Source organism: Bacillus rossius, chromosome 18 (assembly GCF_032445375.1).
Source record: "Bacillus rossius redtenbacheri isolate Brsri chromosome 18, Brsri_v3, whole genome shotgun sequence".
Classification (NCBI taxonomy): Eukaryota; Metazoa; Arthropoda; class Insecta; order Phasmatodea; family Bacillidae; genus Bacillus; species Bacillus rossius.
The window spans coordinates 16,887,635-16,913,647 of NC_086345.1; the positions used below are offsets into that span (position 1 = coordinate 16,887,635).

The 26,013-nt window shown below is 39.6% G+C and overlaps 1 protein-coding gene and 1 long non-coding RNA gene across 2 annotated transcripts in view; one reads left to right on the plus strand and one right to left on the minus strand.

The window, feature by feature from the left end:
* LOC134541121 (dipeptidase 1-like) overlaps positions 1-26,013 on the minus strand; it is a 175,703-nt gene that overhangs the window by 12,016 nt on the left and 137,674 nt on the right. Inside the window, exons 4-7 of the mRNA XM_063384303.1 lie at positions 24,480-24,612; positions 15,222-15,372; positions 12,666-12,735; positions 8,348-8,524 (exon numbers count right to left, since the gene is read on the minus strand). Of these exons, the coding sequence (XP_063240373.1) occupies positions 8,348-8,524; positions 12,666-12,735; positions 15,222-15,372; positions 24,480-24,612 (531 nt within the window). The remainder of the gene's footprint in view (positions 1-8,347; positions 8,525-12,665; positions 12,736-15,221; positions 15,373-24,479; positions 24,613-26,013) is intronic.
* Positions 66-5,202, plus strand: LOC134541123 (uncharacterized). Its single transcript, XR_010076550.1, has 2 exons — positions 66-2,055; positions 4,289-5,202. It is a non-coding gene; the product is annotated as an uncharacterized LOC134541123 (long non-coding RNA).

Here is a 26,013-nt window from a genome sequence, read left to right on the forward strand (position 1 = left end):
CCCACAAAAGTAAATTTTTCAGGGCCCCGCCAAATCCAGAGTGGAGAGGTTAATATTGTCGCGGGTTGAAATTTTGCAGGGTTGTTGAAATCAAATTTAGGGACTTTACTGACGGGACTCTGGGCTGGCTGCTCTGTTCACTCGTCAGCGCAAGTGGCGTGACCATGTAATTGGGGCACGGGGCCGGCGCGGCGCGCTGCGGGCTTGCAGAATTTTGTTTGTTTGTTTGGCCGCGCGCTGGCGCAGCCACGGGCCGCAGTTACTGGGGCGCGCTGTCGTAACAAGCCGCGCGGTGTGGCCTGCACATTGGGGTAGAGGGGGGGTAGTCTTCCCAGATGTTCTAGTTAGTTGTTTAGTAAATTTGACTTCAATAACGAGCTTTTGTTATGGTAGGCGCGGCAGGGCGCGCGAATTTAAGCGCAAGTGAGTGGTGACTTCAGGCTCACTCAGGCGGAGGCTCACTCAGGCGGAGGCTATGCGTCTCACCTGTGGTCACGAGTTGTTAGTTCGTTCGTGATGTAGGAATTCAGGCTCACTCAGGCGGAAGCTATGGTCGACGCCAGAGGCCACGAGTCGTTTAATTTAAGTTAGGTCATAATGTAGTCGTCAAGCTTTCGGGCGGAGGCTATGGCCCTCGTCAGGGGTCACGCGTCATAGTTTTTAAAATGTAATGTTCGTTCGGGATTTCAAGGGCAGGAGAGGCCCCTACGTTATTTTTTTAAAGTAATCGATCAAGAAAGGCTTTTCGGAAAATGTGAGTATGGACTTATCTTTGTTTTAATTTTAAGTATTAATTATGATTTGAGGTATTCGGAAGGACTAGGGAAGTGTTTAGTGAAGTTCTCTCATTCTCTCTCTTGTAAGGTCGTTCAATCGTTAAGGAAGTAAAGAGATTATTGTTTTAAATTGTAATCCTGCTATTTAAATGTTCTTTAAAATGATGTTGAGTATTTGACTTTAAGAATAAAATAATTTTAATTAAGTATTATGTTATTTTGCAAAATCTCCTTAGTTCAGCTCTCACCAGACATCCTGTACGGGATGACGAACCTATGATCCTAGGTACAGTAAAGTATTTTATGAAGTTAAGACTAGTTGATGCCAAGCGAGTTGTTTCTATGTAAAGAGCTACGATTCTCTCCCCCCTCCGAAAGTGGATCGTGACAGAAATGGTGGAGGCGCCGGGTAGGTGCACGTGACAGAAATGGTAGAGTTCGCCGGATAGGTTCTATTTCTGGAGAGAGAGAGAGGTAGATTTTTATGTTTATTATTAAGTTAGTTTCAGCTTCTGATAGCAGGTTATTAAGAGTTTACTTGAGGAGAGGATTACGGAATTTTAGTCTATAGTGGAGGAAGTCTTTGAGATTTTTTTTTTGACGTAACAGATGTTTATTTGAGGATACTTGTAAGGATAAAGTTTATAGTGATAAGTTGTTTTAAGTCGTTGAATTTATTGTAGATTTATATCGGGGATTATTACGTGAGGAGAATACGTTATAAGTTAAATGCTTATTAGAGATAATGCAAGTGGTTTAATTTAATTGAAGTTCATTTTAAGATTGTAGGTTAAGAGAATTATAATTTAAAATAAAGTTTTTTGTCGTAAATAGGAATTATTTTCAAGTGAAGTTTGTTTTGTTTTCGTGCGCGTAGGAGACGAGACGTACGAATTAAATCAGTCGAGGGAAGGATAAACGTTAGAAAGGAATTAAAGAGAAAACGAGAGTTTATGTAAAAGAGAGTTATAGAATTTATAGTGATGTTTTGTTTTAATTAGAAAAATGTTGAGAGTTGTTTCAGAACGACACGTCAGTGGACGTGGCAGAATGAACACGTGACGGGGAGGTGCTGAGACCTAGCGGAGAACGGAGGAACCGCAAGCGAGGGTTGGCGCACCTGATGGAATTCGGTGACGTCACGGGCTCATACGGAGACGTGGACAGGCCGTGACCTTGTTTTGATCAGCTGTACGGTAACTTAGCGATAAGAAAATAGACTATTGGTTTAATAAATTTAAATTTAAGTGTGTTTTAGGAGAAGAGGAACTTTCAGTATGTAAGTAATTTATTTTAAGAATGGTATGATGTATAGGCTAGAAGTGTTTCGTTGTAAGTTGTTTATGTTTTGTTAGTTAAATCCTACCTCGGTTTTAAAAATATTTTTTTGGGATTTGTAAACATTATTAAGGAGGTACACTATAAAATCGATAAGCATTGAGAAAACTGGGAAGGCTAGATATTGTGTGTAGAGGGAATTTACTCCAAAAGAACAGAGAGACAAAATTAATGTTTTCATTAGGGCGAGGGACCCTAAGGTGAGGCGTTGTGTCCCTGGGAAGAAAGGGAATTGTAGCGCAGACCATAGGAGATGGGCTGACTACGGAATTAAGGGTCAGGAGAATCCTGAGAGTTGTGAGTAGTTTGGGGCAGGAGTTCCCCATGGTAGTACCGAAGTGGCTATCCTGTATGGGATAGGGTACCATTTCAATGAAGTTTGTTGGTGGGGTTAGAGCCCCCTGTGTAGTGGGCCTATAGCAGATAGGCACTACAGTGAAATTTTTGGTTATTTTGTGAGGTAAATTCCCTGGAGGTTAAGTAAGATTGGATTCAGTTAGGAAGGAGGGAAATGAGAAACATTGCTGTAGAGAGTTAGTGTACTTGCCTAATGTGAAATTGAATTTTACTAAATTAATTTAGGAGAAAGTTTTGTTCGGTAAATAAATAATAATGGAAGATAGCTAGATAATTAATTAATTTTTTTTGAGTAAGGTGTTTTAAGTAATGAAATAAAATAAGGTGAAGTAATTTGAATAATTGGGGAGGAGTTTCTTTAAGAGTTTAGATAATTGTTTTTGAATTTATTGAGATATTCAGCCAGTGAAGTTTGAGTGTGAGAGATACAGTGAGATTTTAAGGAAATCGGTTGTTTATTAATTAGGACAAATGAGATTTTATGATTAAGAGTCAGTAAGCATAGTTAAAATTTACGACATGATATTTGTTGACAGTTTACAGTTATTAAGGAGAAAACAGAGTAATCTATTTATTTTTATTTTAATGGTTTGAAGATAAGATTATGAATTTTTTTTGGGAGTTTCTTTGGCATGTTGGAATAATTTTTTTTGATTTTTAGAATTTACAGAGAAAATTTAATTGATTTACATTAGTTTGGAAGTATGGAGGTTTAGTGTTCGATTAGCCCTAACTTGATGGTCGGATCCCAAAAGAATGCCGTAAAACCGATAGCCAATTGAGAGGAATGCGGTAGGCGCTTGTGTAGAGAGGGGTTGTGGGAAAACTCCTTGGGACTGATGGCAGATCAGGGGCCCTAAATAGTGTGTGATGCTGTAAAACCAGTGCAGGGAAAGCCTGGTATGCTTAAATTTTTGGGCACAGGTTATGTAAACCTGGGGTTCCATGGGATTTAGTCATGTTAGCTGCTGTGAGACATTGAGATTTCCAGGCTCCATAGTAAAGTCAATGTAAATTTTTGTTTTCTTAAAATAATAAATTTGTTTTTAATTTATTTGAGATATTTGATTTGGAACAGTGAATACAGACCCCGAGGAATAAGAGTTATGCTGTGAGAGGAGAAGGTGGTAGGCCTAAAGGGTACAGGCACCACAGAGGTTATTTGTATTGCATAATTTAAATATAAGGAAACTTGAGAATTTGAAATTTTGTTGTTGGTTTGTACACCCATAAGAAGAGTATAGGCAGAATTTTTATTGTTATGAGATGTCTAATTTAATTGAAAAGAAGAAAGTTTAAAGATGCAAGGTAACATTATTATTGTAATAATTGAAAGAGATTAAGAGGTAGAGAGAAATAGGCAGTTTTTGTTTGTAAGTACTAAAGTTTACATATAGAAATTTAGTAACTAAGAATGAATAATAAGTTAAGTCTAGTGTAAAAGTTTTTTTTAAGTTTGTTAAGTTAAGAGTCACAAGTAAATTTTTTTTTAGAGAGAATGTCTTTGATAGGAAGTATTAGAAACTTATGGGAATTTTAGGGTAACATAAATAATGTAGGTAATGAATAATAAATAGATGGTAGGTCTTAAGTTAGGATTAACATTTGAAGCAGAATTTAATTAAGAAGAAGGAAAATAAATAGGCCTAATGAAAAGAACAAAAAAGGATTTTATGGTAAAGCATTTTTTTTAAGTAATAAACAATGAATAATAATGTTGTTTCAGGGTAATGTGTACTAATAATACAATTTTTTTTAGGACCAAAGAACAGGAATTATGTAATTTAAATTAACATGTATTTTTGAAACTGTTACAGATTCCTTAAGATGAGCTGAGCAGCAGTCCAGTTTACAAGATGACAAGAGTTCGAGAGACAAGATACAAGATCACTGAAACAAGAGCCAAGACTGAAGATTCAAGAGAAGAGAAAGCTGGCAGCCATGGACTTACAAGTGGAGATTAATAAGGTCATGTAAAGTTATATTTTTTTATGGAAGACAGTAACTGGAGTTTTTTTTTGTTATAAACAGTCTTTACAGAACTTTTTAGGTTATAGTAATGTAATGGAACTAGTGAGTTGTGGTAGCTGTCAAAAAGAACTAATACCTTAAGTTTAATTTTTAAAGTTAATTTTCTTAATTTACAGAGGGATTAGTAGTTTTTTTTAAACCTTATTTAGGTTGGAATTTAAATACAATAGCTTATTATAAATGTGTACGAACAGTTCAAGTTCACAGTACTGATAGGTAGGTCAGATGATCTTATTGATTTTGATGATTTGTTGTTTTGAGTTGATTTTTAAGTGTTGTGAATTAGACAATGAAATAGTTCTGAAAACTTAAATTATTTCAAGCTAAGAAATAGTAAAGTTAATTGTAACTCAAAGGACACCAGAATTTAATTTTTTTTAATTAGTAATGTTTGAAAATTTTATACTTTACAAGAAAGGTTATAAACAAACAGATCGGATGGAACAAGGATGCAGTAAATCACAATTTCATTTAGAATTATTGATTAGCTTTTGAGGTTATGAAGTAAAAGTAATTATAGTTTAAAAGTTTGAATAAAAAAAAAATGTTTTTTTTTTATTTGTTTGAAATAGAAAGTTTAAAAGTTAATTAGTCATGATCTAGGTGGGTGATGGGGTGGGAATTGGCCACTCTTTTTCCCTATAACCTCCCTAACATGGCCTTCTATTACATCTAACAGAAGAAAAAAAAAGAAGAAAAAGAAGACTTAGTATTAGTTAGAATGTTTTTTCATGAAGATACCTGATGAACTTTTTTTTTATTGTTGGGAAGAATAGTAGCAAGATTAATCAGATGTTTTACTCAGAAGAAGAAGAAGAAGAAGATAAAGCAGTTTTATGACTCGACAAGCCAGAGATTGGTGTTTCCCCTCTGCGCTTCTATTGACTACGTTGTTTACTCTCATGGGATAGCTGGTTCGGCACCATGGAGAGAGATTGGTGGGCATTGTGGTTGCCCCCAGAAGAAAAGAAGAGTAGAAAGGTTATGGGTGGGTCATGTGAACTGACCTTCAACCCAGTTACTTCGTGGGGACTATTTGCTGTATAGAGAAGATCAAGACTCAAGAGTTAGGGAAAATCATTGGAGGTCATGTTTCCCTTCCTTAAGTTTTTCCTATCAAATTATTTGCCTGATTAGATTATGCTAAGGGTGGGATACTTTATGTTAGCAGTTGAATTAATTAATTTTATTTTTTTGTGTGTTTGCATCCTTGCCCATCGATTGCAGTTTAGTAGTTAGTTTTGTATTTGTCAGGCGTGATGGTAATGCCTGTTGATGATGTTTCAGAATTGTAATCTGTTCGTGATGAGGATGGCACAACTCCGAAGCAGATGTGGGGAGAAGTTGTGAGCTGCCCTGGAAGCCAGTCCAGTAGCTGTTGGAGTTGAGTGGTGTTTGCTGATGGCCAGCCCAGGGAGCTACTCTTCTCGACAACACTGACTTCGAGGAGTTGCACCAACCTTCACGAGATAAGAGTTTAATTAATTGAAACACTGTAAGGACACTTAATTTTTTTTGAAGAACGAAAGAAGTATGGTAATAAAAGGAAACCGAAAAAAAAAATAATAATAATTATCAAGAATTTGCACATTGTTTAACGAATACTGAGAAACTAAGAACAGTAATTTAATTTGTAAAGAGAGCTTCACTAACAGAACAATTTTTTTTGAATTGAGAACTCGAGCCTCTGAAGGTTCCTGTGAGAACAAACCAGATAAAAGTTTTACATTTAATTTTATGAATACTTGTTGTTTTAAAATAAATCTTATGCAGAATCTAGATGTATGTTCAGACAGCAAGGAACTAAGAAAATTATTATTTTTGTGAAATGAGGAATTTATAGTTATGGTTTAATGGAAAAAGACAATTTGTAATTTTGAGGTAGCTCGATGGGGCTCGAGCTCTGTGAGGGGAGGGTTATGTCGCGGGTTGAAATTTTGCAGGGTTGTTGAAATCAAATTTAGGGACTTTACTGACGGGACTCTGGGCTGGCTGCTCTGTTCACTCGTCAGCGCAAGTGGCGTGACCATGTAATTGGGGCACGGGGCCGGCGCGGCGCGCTGCGGGCTTGCAGAATTTTGTTTGTTTGTTTGGCCGCGCGCTGGCGCAGCCACGGGCCGCAGTTACTGGGGCGCGCTGTCGTAACAAGCCGCGCGGTGTGGCCTGCACATTGGGGTAGAGGGGGGGTAGTCTTCCCAGATGTTCTAGTTAGTTGTTTAGTAAATTTGACTTCAATAACGAGCTTTTGTTATGGTAGGCGCGGCAGGGCGCGCGAATTTAAGCGCAAGTGAGTGGTGACTTCAGGCTCACTCAGGCGGAGGCTCACTCAGGCGGAGGCTATGCGTCTCACCTGTGGTCACGAGTTGTTAGTTCGTTCGTGATGTAGGAATTCAGGCTCACTCAGGCGGAAGCTATGGTCGACGCCAGAGGCCACGAGTCGTTTAATTTAAGTTAGGTCATAATGTAGTCGTCAAGCTTTCGGGCGGAGGCTATGGCCCTCGTCAGGGGTCACGCGTCATAGTTTTTAAAATGTAATGTTCGTTCGGGATTTCAAGGGCAGGAGAGGCCCCTACGTTATTTTTTTAAAGTAATCGATCAAGAAAGGCTTTTCGGAAAATGTGAGTATGGACTTATCTTTGTTTTAATTTTAAGTATTAATTATGATTTGAGGTATTCGGAAGGACTAGGGAAGTGTTTAGTGAAGTTCTCTCATTCTCTCTCTTGTAAGGTCGTTCAATCGTTAAGGAAGTAAAGAGATTATTGTTTTAAATTGTAATCCTGCTATTTAAATGTTCTTTAAAATGATGTTGAGTATTTGACTTTAAGAATAAAATAATTTTAATTAAGTATTATGTTATTTTGCAAAATCTCCTTAGTTCAGCTCTCACCAGACATCCTGTACGGGATGACGAACCTATGATCCTAGGTACAGTAAAGTATTTTATGAAGTTAAGACTAGTTGATGCCAAGCGAGTTGTTTCTATGTAAAGAGCTACGATTCTCTCCCCCCTCCGAAAGTGGATCGTGACAATATGAGAGGAAATGGGGAATAATGAAATAAGGGAGGAGGAAGGTTGAAGATTGAAGGGGGAAGGTTGAAGATGCGAGGGGAGTATTTGAGAGGGGAGGGGAAAGGTTGAATAGGAGAGGGGGAAAGATTGAAGATGGGAAGGGGTTGGTTAAAGAGGGGAGCAGATAGAAGAGGGGAAAGGAATGGTTGATAGAGGGGAGGGGAAAGGTAGAAAAAGGATGAGGAGATAATTGAGAGTGGAGGGAGTAAAGTTTGAAGAGGTGAGGGGGAGGTTGAAAAGGGAAGGGGAAAGGTTGAAGAGGGGATGGGGAAGGTCGAAGAGGAGAGTGGGAAGATTCAGCTGGGAAGGGGGAAAGTTGATGAGGGAAGGGGCAAGTTTGAAGAGGTAAGGGGAAGGTTGAAGAGCGGAAGGGGTAGGTTAAAGAGGGGAGCAGATAGAAGAGGGGAAAGGAATGGTTGGGCAGGGAAGGGGAAAGGTAGAAAAAGGATGAGGAATAATTGAGAGGAGAGAGTAAAGTTTGAAGAGGTGAGGGGGTGGTTGAAAAGGGAAGGGGGGAATGGTTGAAGAGGGGATGGGGAAGGTAGAAGAGGAGAGTGGGAAGATTTGGGATGGGAAGGGGGAAGGTAGATGAGGGAAGGGGCAAGTTTGAAAGAGGTGAGGGGGAGGTTGAAAGGGAAGGGGAAAGGTTGAAGAGGGGATGGGGAAGGTCGAAGCGGTAAGGGGGAAGGTTGAATATGAAAGGGGGAAAGTTGCGGTAGGAGGGGGGAGTGGGAGAGGGTGAGAGGGGGCGAGAGGGGAGATACGAGGACTCACCAGTTCCCGCAGCACGTCGTCAGGCACGTTCCTGGACGAGTTGCAGAGGCTGAAGGCGGACGAGTGGGAGAAGATGACCGGGGCGGAGCTGGCCGCCAGGGCGTCTCGCATCGTGGCCACGGCCGCGTGCGATAGGTCGACCATCATGCCGAGTCGATTCATCTCGCCGACCACCGCCTGCGCTCCACACGGGAACACAAGAGCACGTGACGGCGGTTGATGGCTTTCGCAGGCGCGGCTCCAGAACGGAAAAAAGGGGTGGAGTAGGGGGATTTGGGAAATATCCCGTCCCGAGGATAAACTGTATTATTTTATTTTTTCATTTTAAGGTTATGAAAAGTTTACTTAAATATTTATATTCACGTGTTAATCTTTTCTTTCATCAAAAGTTGTGTAAAATTATCGAGTTCAGCATCTGAGACCAAAAATTGGTAAATATTGCAAGCCAAAAAATATCTTAAACGCATCTTTTTTTATATTTGTACGATAGCCTCTCCTGAAACGTCTTCCTGGAGTTACTTCCCGAGGCTGTTGTAACTTGGAAACACTCCACTTGGGGCGCTGTTACACGGGACATGTTCTACGTTTGCGTGCGGTTATACTCAAGTCTGAACTTGTTTGGTTCGAGACACCGTTTCTCATTCAACCTGAACAGGTTGGCAACGTTAGTTCAGAACGACATCTCTTCTACACAAGTCTCCTGATTGGCCGTTGAGTGTTGCAAGTAGAAACAGTCCTTTGCAAAAAAAAAAAAAAAGAAAGCAATATGAAGAATGTTCCTGGCACAAGTTCGTGTAATATCTTATCGACTACAGCAAAAAAAGAAAAAAATATCAATAGGTAAATATTTTATTTATTTAAAATTGACGCTGACTGTAATTCTCTAACAGAGGTACGCTTGCTCAAATAAATATGATTAACGACACATTCATTATGTTACCTAGTCGTTGGAAATTAGAATGGCAACAAGAGCTTAAGGAAACACAGAGCAATGTATAACACATATTTAGTACGGCATGTACAGAGATTTATTCACACATTATACAAACACATATAATCCTCATACATTAATATCAATTTTCTTATTATGTTGGCTGTTACACATTACTGCTACAATTCATGTTCCAGCGATTACCAACAAAACACCTGAAATAAATTTATACAAAATTACGTACCATTCACTACTTTTTAAACATTTTCTCATAACCACACGAATTATTCCTCAATAAATAATTCTAACTGGACCCTTTTCTTTTAGTTATAATTACAAATTCTTTTTAATACAAAATACTTAAACCTTCACTTACAGATCAAAATTAGACATTGTTTTAACAGTACCAGAGACTTAGGAACGAGATATTTCTAACACAATTTAAATTTCAACACTTCTCCCCAAATAAAATTGGCTAAAATCTTCAGTGTCGTTTAAGTGATAGCGGCGAGTGTTTTTTTTTATTTCCGTTGATCCTTGACCTGATCACCCCAGTCGGACCGGAAACCATCGACGGAGCGAATTTCTTTATTCTACCTCTGCCGCCGTGCTGATTCCCTGATACTTGCACATTTTCGCCGGCTCTTAATTCACACTATTTGATAATAAAACGAACACTATACTAGTGCAGAGAATTGGAGACAAATCACCTAACATGCTGTTGCTTGAAATTATTTTAAAACAGTTTTTCATTAAAAATTTACCTCCTTGTTTATGTTCATAGGTAGTCTTAAACGCCACGACTGATAGTCCCGCTAATGCCACTGCACTACGCCCTTAAAGTTTTTATCAAGTAGTAGCACCTTTTATTTTCACCGTATTAATAGAACGAGAAAATATATATATATTTTTTTTTAAGTATTGCTGAGCAGAACTCTGTTATGCTCCTAGTCGCAAACCACTTCATGACCCTCGGCGTAATTTTCTATGTTCCCCTTGGTCATTTTACTGCAAAGTCCGACACATACTTTTTACTTCCAAAGTCCCGTGCCAACTTGCAAATTGTTACTGGGCTACCACTGAATTATTACCAAGTCCGTAACTGACTTGTATAATTTGCGGCCTCTCTTACCGCCTTTTTCGGGATCTGTGCGCAGCTTGAAGACCTCAGCGGGCAGCCTTTCGGCGTCGATGATCGAAGGTGCGGGTCGTGGTCACCGCATTATTCACGCAGCCGGTTGAGAGAAGACTCTGTGGAACTCGTGCTAGCAGCCTGCTTATATACTCGCTGCGCTCCATACTAAAACAGCGAGGAATATTCTGGACATCCTGAATCGGAAACGCGGCTCGGAAACTTCCGACCACGTCCACGTGCTCCGATCAAAGGCGATTCGGCACGAGTGGACCCGAGGATCTGCTATCCAACGCGCATCAATTGAAATTCGCGCGCCGGTTCGTGCAGTGTATGGCGGGTGGTATCCCACTAGCCCGCAGGGGCGAGTTTCCTCGTTACGCAGTACCAACCTGCGTAACAATTAGATAACAGTAGATAATGGGTTCTGGAGTTGAACACACTTTATACCAACTGCCGTGTAACCGTTACGCTTACACATTTTTAAATATGTTTACAATTGAAATAGTTCGGCGTTCCGAATAACCGTGCCTTTAGATACACGTAACTCAGAAATACACACCATAGAATTTTCATAACAGTTCTAAGTTATAAAGTTATAAATTTCCAATATATGAAGGTTTTAATTTGTGATAATTGTAAACTTACATTTAATAAGTTGTGTGTTTTAGCTTTGAGTATTTCTAACTTATGATCGTTCTAACTTATGACCGGTTTGAGTAATGGGTAATTATTTTTTTGTTAATTATTAATTATAGCTTTATTTAAGTATGCATGAATTCCTGCTCAATCTCAAATGCCACGTTAGTTATTTCAATTTCTTGTTGTTTATCTTAACGTAAAGATTTTCCTAGAAAGTTATTACGATAGATCTTTTACATCTGTTGTTGGGTAACAATGTTTCTCACCACATATTTACCAATCGTGGTTTTTTCAGCTGTAAAATGTCATGCGAGTGGTCATAATAATTAAAAATTGCTTGAAGTTTAAACACTATTACTAGAGCCAAGATTTTATGGTGTGATAAAAATGCAAATTTCGTCATAAAAATAGGGGATTTCGTCTTTATCTTTATTAAAAATTAAAACACATGTAATAATAAGTGCACATCAACCACAATTACATTGATAAACTGCTTTAATTTGTGGTAATACACTTCATATAAGTGCACTAAACAATAATACTACATAATATATTGATGACAGTAAATTAAACAAAATTATGCAACTAAAACATTTAATTATATATATGCAATTTTAAAAGCCCAAAAACTTTATACATTTACTTTTTCTTGTGATGTTTCTGTATGGGCCTTTATATATGACAGTATGGTGTCAGCTAGAAACTACTTTTATTTACTTTACATTGAAAAAAAATCCTAGATAGAAACTAATTAATTTTTTTACTTCGTACATAAGGTTTAAGGTTTTAAATATGTATAATCTGGTCTTTAAAGTACTCGAAAATTTAGAGTTAAAAATTTATTTAATTGATACAACCCGTTATGTACAATTAATTAAATTCGTGGGTCATAAACGTTAGTAGTACTTAAATATAAAATTTCTTATTTCTGGTATTTTGAAGCATAGTATTTTCTCTCCCAGTACACTGTTAGAATGTGAAGTAAACTTACGGACGTTTCAACAAAGAATTCACCACAAATAAACGAAAGGATTTCTTGGTTTCTTCAGGTAACGGATTCTTTTAGAAACTACACCAGATTCATATAAACGCGAGTTTTGTGTTCCCTTGTAAACATAGAAAACTGGGTAAAAAGGAACGTGAAAGAAATAAGGGTGCTTTAGCTGTGGAGTTAGTCCGCTTAAGAATGTTTTGTAAGTACTCCAACATGATGTTTGCGATTTCATATTCAAAATCAGGAAACTCAGTTCCTCATAATCAACGTAGATATCAGTAAATTTACGAATATCCCTGGATAATATCAGCGCTCTTAGTAAATATATGATGAACATCTTTAGAAGTGTAGCGCTATTACGAGAAAATTACGTTCATCACTTTTCCCCCAAGAAATTTGTAGTCCTACTTGTACACACATCGTGTGGTTCTAATGTTGAAAAAAAACCCTCTCTTAAAAAATTACATTTATTACAATAAAACAGTTATCAAGTTAGAAACTGATTACATAAATTTACACCACTTAGTACGATTGCATTAAGCTTGTAAGCAAAGATAAGTTCAGAAGACATTTATGTTAACCAAAGAATACAATCATTTCAATAAACGATTGTGCTTACCTTACCAAAGTTGGTCAAACCACCCTTTTCATAGGGTTTTGAGGTATGTTCAACTGCAGAAGAGTGAGCCCTGAAAAATAATATACAAGTGAGAGTTTACACACGTAATCATAGTACATTAAAATATAATAGGTAAGCAATAAGTCCTTACAAGACTGCTAAATATTGGAAACGCCTCAAGAATGTTTAAAACTGTTGATTTCAACACGCATAAATTGCATTTTCTTGGCTTCTGGGTGCAGGGCCGTGTCAGGTAATTGTCTTGCGACGTTTCGGCAGTAATTGCAGCTGTCATCGTCAGGTAGACTTGACTTGATGATGGCAGCTGCAATGACTGCCGAAACGTCGCAAGACAATTACCTGACACGGCCTACACCCAGAAGCCAAGAAAATGCAGACAATGGCCGTGAGAGCATGCGATCTTTACTAACGCATAAATTATTCAGTGAAAACAGTAGATAAACTGACTGATGATGCAGTAGGTATAGGGTGAAATCCATTAAATGCTTAAGTTTATTTCGACCAGATTTTAAACAGGAAGTTCCACAACTCCAACGTCAAGGTGAGAACAGTGATAGGTAGGGGCCTGCAGATTTCGCGAAAAGATTTCGAGACTAGATGAAAGTCAAAACACTATAGCATCGTCTGTATTTCGTGATTGGGTGAGTTTCTCCCAGGTACATATAGATTGTAACAACACCAATCACAGTGATTCAGTGCGGTAGCAAACGCGTCCTGAGTAGCTCGGTCAAATAAGGCAACGATTTCTCTCGTAGAAGGCCGCCAATCACAAGGAAGAAACCAAAGGTGCGGGTATACCTTGTTGAGGTCTAATAATTGTTCAGATCTTTTCACGAAAAATGCCTGCCCCTAGTGATAGGCCAGTAAATAACGGTTCTGGATCAAGAACCCATTAAGTAGGAGTCGGTTCCAACGACTGAGGAGAATTTAACACCTGCAAAGTGTTCAGCCGAGGAGATTTAGATTCCTCAAATGACATCAACTTTGGTGGATTCGTCGGCGACGATGTTGGAGGCACAGAATGTCTTCCAAGCATCAGAGCAAAGAGCAGTGTGGAAATTACTTCATCAATACATCTACTGTTCGCAGGCATGGAATTTCGGACGTCCTAATGGTTAGAGACTGGAAAAATTCGCGAGTTCAGTGACCTTCAGGATAGGCTCCACTATCCTCTGCCTACTTGGGCAAACGGCGCCTGTTCATTGGGTGCTGAATTTTGAGGCGTCTCAAGTGGGTAACTTGTGATTGGAGACTTCTTTGACTGACGGTCTCTAATTGGCCAAGAGTCCTACGTATTAATAGTGAACCAATAGCAGAAGAAGCACAACGATATGATTATTTGAAATTTAGCATATCTGGAAATGAATCCGCGAATATTTCCTGTCTCTACTAATGGTGTACAAAGAACACTGTACCAATCTGTCAAACGTAATAAGCTATTTGTTTGCTATGATAACTTGAAGCCTCCTGATAAAATTTGCCCTACGCAACTGCGCGCCGGTCCACAGCATTGCGCTTAGAGACGATTATGCACTAAAAAGCACTAGCGAGCGTCGCAGATACCATTCATACCGCCTCATCAACACAAATACAAAAAAAATAAAAGAGCGAGTTTTTCAGTACTTGCCAGTGATATGTAACATCTAACCTTGGTAACGAGCAAATTCATGTTTTTATCATGTAGGAAATACACCTATAATACGAAAATTGAACGCGATATGTAAAGTTTAATATTTTGAAATAATGCCAAGCGCGTTCAATATATATATAAATTGTGTTTTCAACTAAATTTCTCGACGTAAATCACAGGCAGTTTACAAACCCATCACAAGAATTCACTACCGGGGCAGCTACGTCGAATATGGAATCATTCTTTTTGCAGACTAAAATTTTAAGCTATGTACCGAAACCGCTTCGATGAAAATGAAAATTATTAAAAAAAAAAAAAAAAATTGGCTGTCTGTAAAATCGGTTTACGGACGATAGTTTAACGTGACAACGTCATTACAAAACATTGATGAAATTATTGCACACTTTCATGAATAAAATTGAATAATTTTTTTTGAATTATCACTATTTTGTATGGATACAAAGAAGGAGTGAAATGAAATCTACAATGTAATTGATAAATTTACTTTTATTTGCACTCATTAACTCAATTATGTTTATTACTTTAACGAAGAGATTATTTTAACTATAACTTTTATACATGTTTGCTATTTAACTTCTACCAATCTGTGTCATATTCTGTTAAGGATAGGACGATGATAGGAAAAAGTAGGAAACGAATGGGAGTGTTTCAAGTTTTATGTGCCTCGAAAAAAGTCAAATCGATGGTTGTTCCAATCGAGCGGAAGAGAGATAGATGCGGCGCAAGCGTACAATGAGCGTAACGGGACACTTTTTCCGTGCGTGCAGCCGCCGTTCATCGATTCATTAGACGTTGTCACGTCAAGAAGCAACGTGGCGTGTGAGAACTTAGCGTCGCGAGCTGATAGTCGCCGGCGCGAGCTGCTAGAGACGGCGCTGACTCACCAAGGCGTGTCGCAGGTGTGAGTGAGCGTCATGTAGCGGACCCCGAGGTCGTACAGGATCCTGAGGATGGCCAGCGAGTTGCCGATGCTGTGTCCTCCCTCCACGCCGATCAGGCTCGCTATCCTCCTTCCGTTGTGCGCCTCCACGATCTCTGTAAAAAATATGTATATACGAGGGTTATTTTTTGTTTCAACCTCCGATCGGCTGTAATAAAAAAAACGGGAATGAATCGGGAAATGATTTTAATGTCAAAAGAAACGTACATCTTTACTCTATTTTTCCACATAATCACCGTGCAGATTGAGGCATTTGTCGTACCGATGCACCAGCTTTCCAATACCCTCTGCATAAAATGATGCCTCCTGCCTATTCAGCCACGTTTTAACAGTGCTCTGCAGTGTTCCCTTCTGCCTGTAAGAAACGGATGACTCCACGCAGCTCGCATTTCGCCGTACAGTTTATCGTTGCAGCCATGTTGACATTCCCATAACCAAGCTTCAACTGAGGTGTGAGCTGGCCCCTCCACATGGTTGGTGGAAGGGGGTAAACACTACGAGACGTGTCGATTCGTGTACGAGCGATTAGGGTATCGATTAATGGGCATGCCATGGAGAAATGAAACTGTAATCACACTGCAGGGCACTGTTAAAATGTGGCTGAATAGGCAGGAGGCATCATTTTATGCAGAGGGTATTGGAAAGCTGGTGCATCGGTACGACAAATGCCTCAATCTGCACGGTGATTATGTGAAAAAATAGAGTAAAGATGTACGTTTCTTTTGACATTAATATAATTTCCCAATTCATTCCCGTTTTTTTATTACAGCCGATCGGAGGTTGATAAAAAAATTACCCTCGTATATAAATGTACTGGTTTTTTTAAAACCTCCAATGTGCTATAAAACATTCATATTTACATAGCATTATAATTTTACCACCAAACGTTCAGCAGGGTATTACTTATTTTTTATATATAATCGCTAGTCCCGGAAATTTCGCGGATTCCTCTGGCCTCAGGATAGAATTCAAAGTTATAGGTGTGCTCGACCCATGTTTACTTTCCCATTGGTTGATTTCTTAGCGAGAACATTTTTATCCTTGTTATTTGGCACTACCTGATTCGCTTACTTTTCTCCTAGCTGGGCGTCGTTGGCTCACGGTCGTAGAGGGGCGTGTCCAGATAGCTGCGGTCCAATCATGAACACAGTGCGACAGTGTTGGAGGTTTGCATTCTAGCTTGCGACTAAATGAATGCGCGAAAATTCCGTGGCTCTAATAATCGACAAAACAACTGAGGCATTTGCCATATCGTGACGCAAGCTTCTCGATGCCTTCTTCGAAGAAGTTTAGTCGCCAGTGAATAGAGGTACAGGGCCAGCGCCGGTATCTCACTCTCTCCCTCATGACGCCGCTGCGAGGCGGGTGGACTAATCACAAGGCGCACTGGTTTCCGCGTCTGATAACTATGGCAAGATTTGCGAATATTGCTGCACAATGCTTGCGTTGGTAGCCACGTTTGCTTACATTTCTAAAAATTTAAAAAATGGGGTCATATCCAAAAATATCTAGTGTTCTGTCATTATTTTGTAGTTTACTTTTATTTTATACATAAATCATGAACGTGTTTTGTTAATGGATCTCAATTATTTTCAATTAAATTAATTTTTTGATATCATAAAGCTCAATATGATTGGATTGGATGATTTTTTTAAAAACGTTTTTCGTGCATTTTGAGAGCGACAGACTGATAGTGGAACGCAAATCTCGTGTGGTTCCGTAATCCGTTTTTACGTTTCCCTGCCATTGTAGAACCTGATTTGGCCTGGGGAGGGGGGGGGGGGAGTTGCCCTTTAGGGAAACAATTGTGGGCTACTTACAGACTGTAGTAACCCCTGGAATAACCAAACCAAAATGAGACAGAGAAAAAGAAAACACAATCACCGCCGCGCCCTCGAATGGCTTCCAACAACAACAACAAAAACAACGAAAATGAAAAGATGGTTATCAGTTCCATGCGAATGCGACGTGACAACATAACACGGAAATAGAGGGGGAAAAAAAGGACCATGCCGTATCGAACGTACTATCTTCAACCCTGTGCGGAACATGAAATGCAAAATACTTGAATGAAAAAAAAAACCTTTCTGACCACTACTACCACCAAAACAGAAAAAAAAACAACCAACTCCGCACGTATAAGCTAAACCGTGTGTAAACCGTCCTACATACAGGCGAACCTCCGACAGTGGAAACTTGCGCAAGGAAACTACGAGGGCGTATCGGTAAGTAACGCAAATAATGTTAAATAAAACCAATTAATGATAACATTAAACAGAAATGAAAGGATTGCCCATTTATTACTTCCCCACATAACGTTAATCAAAGATGTTAACAACACACCAATAAGGAATCAGAGCCAAAATTTACCATAGCCAAAAAAAGTGGTTATCCAGATAGAAAACTTTGTTTTGGTGTGGAGTGAATTGGGGGAGGGGGGAGGAAGGAGTATATTCTCACTTAGACTTATTATGAACAAAGCAAAGATTACAGACATACACTGCATAAGTTATTATCTTAATGATAATCGTATCGTTTTAACCCCTTTACTATAGACTAGAAAATAAACTATTTTTCAAAAATAATGTTTAACTAGGTATAACTTTAACATTACATGACAAATGATCCGTTTGAAGTTTTTCCAGTACTTTTTTTTTAAAAGCATAGTTCTTTTCTTTCTTTGGATTAAATAATTAAGCAATTATCTTTATATTTTAAGAATGATTTACAAATATTTGCCATTTACCTCATACGTTTAATTAGTGGGAGAATCTCGATAAATATCAATGAATGACAATTATAAATTGTAATAACCATTGAAATAGTTATTAAATATTTTAAAATATTAAAAATAATAATTCCAAATTGAGTTTTAATTCTGTTTGTTAAAGCATATAAAACTTACTTAGATGACTCCATGACGTAAATTAACTAATGAAACGTAAGATAAATCTGTTAATTAACATACTTAATTTTATAATTTTCTATGAGTTAAATTGAATAAATAACGTTTATAGATGGCTCTATGATAGAATAAGTGTTACTTAATAGTTCTGAGAACCTAAAGACCAACATGTATTTAAATCTGTGGAGCCGAAAGTCATTTAACCAACAGGCACTAGACCGACAGACAAAGAACCAAAATTTTGGTCAATAATATATCTCGCAAAAATACTTCGATTTGTTTTAGATATCGTAATTTATTAAGTAAAGATATGTAAACGTTAAAGCAGTTTAAGAAAAAAAAATTCTTATATTTTCTTATTTTTGTTTTCATTAAACTGGCTGACTAGGTGTCTAAAGCCATTGCATAACAGTTTTGAAAAAAAGGTTTAACGAAGTTAAGAATAAAATTTTATCATAAATTTAGAACCAAATATTAATAAAATAAATTTGTAATGATCTTACACTTCTGGTGAGACCTGTTTCCTAATCACATTCGGAAAGTCGTGGTTCAGAACCCGCGCTATAGGTTTTTCTCTCTCTCACAAATGTTAGATCTCAGCTCCACCTGAAGACGCACGCTCGAACATACCATTAAAAAAATAAAAATTGGTTGTCTGTAAAGTCGGTTTACGGACGATGGTTTAACGTGACAACGTCATAACAAAACATTGATGAAATGATTGCATACTTTTATGAATAAAATTGAATCATTTTTATTGAATTATCACTATTTTGTATGGATACAAAGAAGGAGTGTTAATTGATAAATTTACTTTTATTTGCACTCATTAATTCAAATATGTTTATTACTTTAACGAAGAGATTATTTTAACTATAACTTTTATACATGTTTGCTATTTAACTTCTTCCAATCTGTGTTATTATGTTAAGGAAAGGACGATGATAGGAAAAGTAGGAAACGAATGGAAGTGTTTTAAGTTTAATGTGCCTCGAAAAAGTCAAATCTATGGTTGTTCCAATCGAGTGGAAGAGAGATAGATGCGGCGCAAGCGTACAATGAGCGTAACGGGCCACAGCGTAACGGGACAATGTGCTTTACGGGATACTTTTTCGTGCGTGCAGCCGGCGTTCATCGATTTATTGGACGTTGTCACGTCAAAAATAACAATAGAAAAGCCTGTAAGTTGGACACCGCGAAACACATATAAACCTTAAAAGAAAAGAAAAATATCCCCTCTTAAGTTCAAGCTTTCATTTACAGCACCGTTTAGATAGTGTGGGGTGTAAAAAATTTCCCCGTGCGGGGGCAAACAGCCCACGTCCATCTCTACCTGCACCGCCAGTTACAAGCATTATTTTTCAACCTCGCTGACCTTGACTTCGCCAAGGTTACTTGCGTAAACGCAGTAGAGACGCAAAACTAAATTACCAGTTTGATTGGGTGTGCAGTAGGTTATTGCAGTTTTCAAACCAATTATATTATATGCAAACATTTAAATTTATTCCCGGTAAATAAGAATACATGATGTACCAACAAGGGAAATAAAATATATATAAAAAAAAGACATAAAATTTACAAATGCTATACGTGACGCCCGGCCGTAGCGATCACGTTAGCTGCGGCACAAAAACCTTGCCATCGCATAAGTCTAAGTCTGTCCTTCATCGCCGCGCGAGGGAGGGGAGGGGGGAGTCCATACGAAATCTTGGTGACCATCCCAAAAACAACCTCTTCTTTCACCATTAATAAATTAAAGTTCTACTTACATTGGTGCTCGCCGTGCAGTACATATTTACCAAGCTGTCGTGCCTCGGGTACCCGGGCTGTAGACTGCGCGTAGATCACACCTGTTGCACGGTCAAATGGTCCCGGTCGACGCACTTCGGGACGTGGTGGATTGACACTCGCGACTTGCGAAAAAGTTTAAAATTGTTGATGCGAAATACGTTCCCGTACATTCCAAATTATAAGAAATATTATGCATCTGATGCGGGCCGCGGCGACGATAACTCCGCGTAGCCATGTCCATGGTTAACCGATCATCACTAAGTATGGATAGTGTTCCCAACTCCCGTGCACTCCCTGGGGAACCATATTCACGACTCGACACGCCCTCGGTCAACGCCCGCAAGGTTCTCTTACTGAACTCCGACTGCCAAGTGTCCAAAAAAGTTCGCTCGCCGCATACGTCACACTGCCGTGACGTCAGCCAACTCCCTCCGCTAATTTCCCCCTCTCTCATGGGTGGACAAGTCCATTCAGCAGGGGGTCAATGGCCGCACGGTAAACCACAGTACTTGATTAAATATTAACTAAAACTAGTAAAGACGTATATAAAAATAAATATTAAAACATTACTTCAAAAAATTACGTTAAAATTATAATTAAACATAATAAACACTAAACATAATCACATGAGACACGCGAAGTGTCTCAATAGCGACCCGCTCTGGTGCGAAAAATTGGACTGTCGGGCTCATGAAGGGTTAGTAAAAAAAAAAAAAAGGGATTGAGTGAGGGAGGAGGGATGGGGGTAGGTAGACGAAATGGATAACCAATACTGGCGACACGCAAAATATATCCTGGCTATTTACCGTGTCTGCTACGTTGCGCTCCAATAAAACTGTGTGGGCAACAACGAAAGGGACGTTCGGCCCGACGGTGAATTCGGGTGGAGGGAAGAGAGAAAGATAACGAGGAGAGAGAGAGAGAGAGAGAGAGAGAGAGAGAAGGAAGAGAGACGGCGTCATCACGGCATTCAATTTCCTCAGCTGTCTCCAGAGCGCGCGGGCTCCGGGTGTAAGGGGCTTTCAGAATTGACGTCGGGAAGAGGAGGAGGAGTGGTGGAGGGGGGTGGGGGGAGGTGAGAATAGGTGTGCACAACCGCAAACAAACCAAACCAAGCTCACACCCCCTTTCCACCCCACTTTCGGGGGGTAGGCAAACCCACTAAACTCGCCGGCCGGTGTAAACTCACACCTCTTGCGCGGGCCATTGTCATTCCTGGAGCGGACCGCTACCGGACCACATCACACCACCCTCCCTCCCCCCCCTCCACTAAAACACAATACGGTCCTCTCTCGGACGCGAACACTCACACCGGACTTCGAGCCGACACCTCCACCCACCCTGGAAAAAAAAATCACTGTCGAGGGGTGCCAAACGAGCTCAATATTCAGCAAACCCTCCAGACTAATTTCCCTCCCAGGATCACCGTTCTCCTTCCAACATCAACGTGGATATTTTAACTTATAGTCCGTGTTACGCAACTTGTATTAAATTCAGATCAAAACCTCAAAAAAGTGGCATCAGCGGCGGTGACCCGTGACGTAGGTTTTTACGTGGGAAAACCGTCGCGTCGAGAGGAAATCATTACAAGTGTTTCGTATTAACACGTGATTTAACCATTGGTCTCTTCAGCACAATTGGGCAGAGCAGCATAATGGTTGCGGAACAGCTGAGTACGCAAGTTCATCGCGCGTGGCAAGGATGGTTCATCGCGCGTGGCGAGGGTGGTTCATCGCGCGTGGCGAGGGTGGTTCATCGCGCGTGGCGAGGGCGGTTCATCGCGCGTGGCAAGGGTGGTTCTTCGCGCGTGGCGAGGGTGGTTCTTCGCGCGTGGTGAGGGCGGTTCATCGCGCGTGGTGAGGGCGGTTCATCGCGCGTGGCGAGGGTGGTTCTTCGCGCGTGGCGAGGGTGGTTCATCGCGCGTGGCGAGGGTGGTTCTTCGCGCGTGGCGAGGGTGGTTCATCGCGCGTGGTGAGGGCGGTTCATCGCGCGTGGTGAGGGCGGTTCATCGCGCGTGGCGAGGGTGGTTCATCGCGCGTGGTGAGGGCGGTTCATCGCGCGTGGCGAGGGTGGTTCTTCGCGCGTGGCGAGGGTGGTTCTTCGCGCGTGGCGAGGGTGGTTCTTCGCGCGTGGTGAGGGCGGTTCATCGCGCGTGGTGAGGGCGGTTCATCGCGCGTGGCGAGGGTGGTTCATCGCGCGTGGCGAGGGTGGTTCATCGCGCGTGGCGAGGGTGGTTCTTCGCGCGTGGCGAGGGTGGTTCTTCGCGCGTGGTGAGGGCGGTTCATCGCGCGTGGTGAGGGCGGTTCATCGCGCGTGGCGAGGGTGGTTCTTCGCGCGTGGCGAGGGTGGTTCATCGCGCGTGGCGAGGGCGGTTTATCGCGCGTGGCAAGGGTGGTTCATCGCGCGTGGCGAGGGTGGTTCTTCGCGCGTGGCGAGGGTGGTTCTTCGCGCGTGGCAAGGGCGGTTCATCGCGCGTGGCGAGGGTGGTTCTTCGCGCGTGGCAAGGCTGGTTCATCGCGCGTGGCGAGGGTGGTTCATCGCGCGTGGCAAGGGCGGTTCATCGCGCGTGGCGAGGGTGGTTCATCACGCGTGGCGAGGGTGGTTCATCGCGCGTGGCGAGGGTGGTTCATCGCGCGTGGCGAGGGTGGTTCATCGCGCGTGGCGAGGGTGGTTCTTCGCGCGTGGCGAGGGCGGTTCATCGCGCGTGGCGAGGGTGGTTCTTCGCGCGTGGCAAGGGTGGTTCATCGCGCGTGGTAAGGGCGGTTCATCGCGCGTGGTAAGGGCGGTTCATCGCGCGTGGCAAGGGTGGTTCGTGGTAAGGGTGGTTCATCGCGCGTGGTAAGGGTGGTTCATCGCGCGTGGCGAGGGCGGTTCATCGCGCGTGGCGAGGGCGGTTCATCGCGCGTGGCAAGGGTGGTTCATCGCGCGTGGCAAGGGTGGTTCTTCGCGCGTGGTAAGGGCGGTTCATCGCGCGTGGCAAGGGTGGTTCATCGCGCGTGGTAAGGGTGATTCTTCGCGCGTGGCAAGGGTGGAATATAAATATTCATTAAAATTAAATATATTTGTAAATGTATTCATTTACATGAAAATAACTGTACCACTATATGATAGAATTCGCAGTAATTATGGGTTCGGATTCGTACCCGCACGTTCATGTTTTGAGTTGTCCCAGTACCGACAATAGTTAAAGTTATCTGTAAACCGTCCAATGAATAGCTTTCCAGTATTAACTACGCACATTAATAAGCATACTTAGACAAAATAAAGTCTAATTTTTTTAATATTTAATTTAATTTTTCACTGTTTAAATTTACTCTTGAATTTAAATATAAAATTATGCGCCAATTTTTGGTGAGAAATACTCAGAATGAACTCGAAAGATGTATTTCATATATGCATAACTAAACATAGTCATGTGTTGTACAAAGTTACAATATATTTGTTTGTAGTATTAGTATTACAAACTATTGCTTAGCAGCTGGTTTCCAAAGGAAACTTTTGTAAAAGTAAATAATAATTTTTTTCCTGTTAAATATCCAACTGAAATTTTTCTCACAGTACATAACCGACGTTTTACACATAATACAATGCTTACACAACTCATTTAACATTTACCATTCTCAACTGATTTAACATTTGCCATTCACAACTCATTTAACATTTACCTTCTCAACTGATTTAATATTTACCATTCACCACTGATTTAATATTTACCATTCAAAACTTATTTAACATTTACCATTCACAACTGATTTAACATTTACCGCGTTCACAACTGATTTAACATTTAACATTCACAACTGATTTAAAATTTACCGTTAACAACTGATTTAACATTTACCTTTCACAACTGATTTAACATTTACCATTCACAACTGATTTAACATTTACCATTCACAACTGATTTAACATTTACCATTCACAACTTATTTAACATTTACCGTACACAACTGATTTAACATTTACCGTTCACAACTGATTTAACATTTACCATTCACAACTGATTTAACATTTACCATTCACAACTGATTTAACATTTACCATTCACAACTTATTTAACATTTACCATTCACAACTGATTTAACATTTACCGTTCACAACTGATTTAACATTTACCATTCACTACTGATTTAACTATTTACCATTCACAACTGATTTAACATTTACCGTTCACAACTGATTTAACATTTACCATTCACCACTGATTTAACATTTACCATTCACAACTGATTTAACATTTACCATTCACAACTGATTTAACATTTACCATTTACAACTGATTTAACATTTACCATTCACAACTGATTTAACATTTACCATTCACAACTGATTTAACATTTACCATTCACAACTGATTTAACATTTACCATTCACAACTGATTTAACATTTACCATTCACAACTGATTTAACATTTACCGTTCACAACTGATTTAACATTTACCATTCACAACGGACGCGCGGCGCCGTCACGAACGCGACAGTTGGTTTTGACGAACTTTACGTACCCTCGGTTGAAGAGGCGAACTGCATGTGTTGCTGGTACTTGTCGATCAGCCTCTTGATCAGGTCTATCTGCTCCAAGGTCAACTGCACCGCGTTCAGATTCTGCGACTCGCAAGGGACATAGGCCACCCAGAACTGAAACAAACGAACAAAATCATTAGTTTGTTAACGTGTTCAAGTGCCAGACACCACTGCATATGTTAATTTCCAGAGGAAATTTTTTTCCAATAATTCAACGGAAGTATTTTTGCAAAACCAAGAAAATTTCTTACGAGTTATACTTTTTCATACACACAAAAAAATTAATCATTTTATTCATACATTACAATAAAATAAATGACCCATTAAGGCTGAAGAAAGTCTAAATGTATTTTCATAAGGGGTATAGGCTTAGTCCACAATTCAAAACATAATTTTTAACTTCAAATTTATTACCTGAACTCTAGTATAATGGCAAAGTAAACTTTACAAGTGGTAGGTATAAAGAAACACTCTTTAACACATACAAACTAAAGCACAGAAAGATTGTCCTAGGTATTATCTAAGTATATCACCTTATCACAAAATGGCTAAACCTAGGTTGGTACTGGGGAAAAAATTATGCAATGTTAAAAATTTTCACCTTAATTTCACCAATAACATTTGTTACAAATTTAAATTCACGAAGATATCTTTAGAAAGATCCCTGGATAATTTAATTACCAAGAGATCTTTGTAAATATATCTTCGTGAATTTAATTTATGAGTATTGAGTTCACTTACTTTAAATATGAATCCACAATAATAATTTTGGTATACAAGCAAAACTTTAAAAAACTGGTAAATACTACTGAAAAAAAAACATGATTATTTCCTCCAAGTGTGTTTACCCTGTTGACACCGAAAGGAGAACCCTGAAGTCAAAGTAGCTACCACGTGATTTATAAGGAGACCCAGTTATTTAAAATTACAAAAAAACTAGTCATTTAATTTAGGCGAATTCTTTGTTGAAAAGTCTTTAAATTTACTGCAGTTTCTAAAAGTATGAAAAAATAAGTAATTATATTTTTCCAGAAATTTTTCCGTACGAAAAAAAACTCATATAGTTTGGCTTGATGTAGGCTTTTGGACATACGCCATTGCTATGCTCATGTATGTCTGTAGAAGAAAACTACAACAAAACACAAATGACAAAAACACAAACTAAGCAAAAAAATTGCTGTTGTCATGTACTCCCATTGCACAAATCTTTCAAAGATAATATCATATAGTTTGGCACTACATACAAAAAAAAAAGAAGAAAAAGAGACAGTCACTACAGGAATATCCATTTGGAATACAAGAGGTTATAAATAGCTGACATACGATTAATTATATTATTCGACCAATTGATGGAAATAACAACCCATAACAATAAATTAAACATTTATAGAAAATTAGGTTAACTGTTTTAGCAACATTTTTTGGATGGCCCGGTGAAATGATCTTATCTGTACACAAACTTTTTGTTTTATATGTTTTGTTAATTAATTAATGTTAAACGTACACAGATTTACC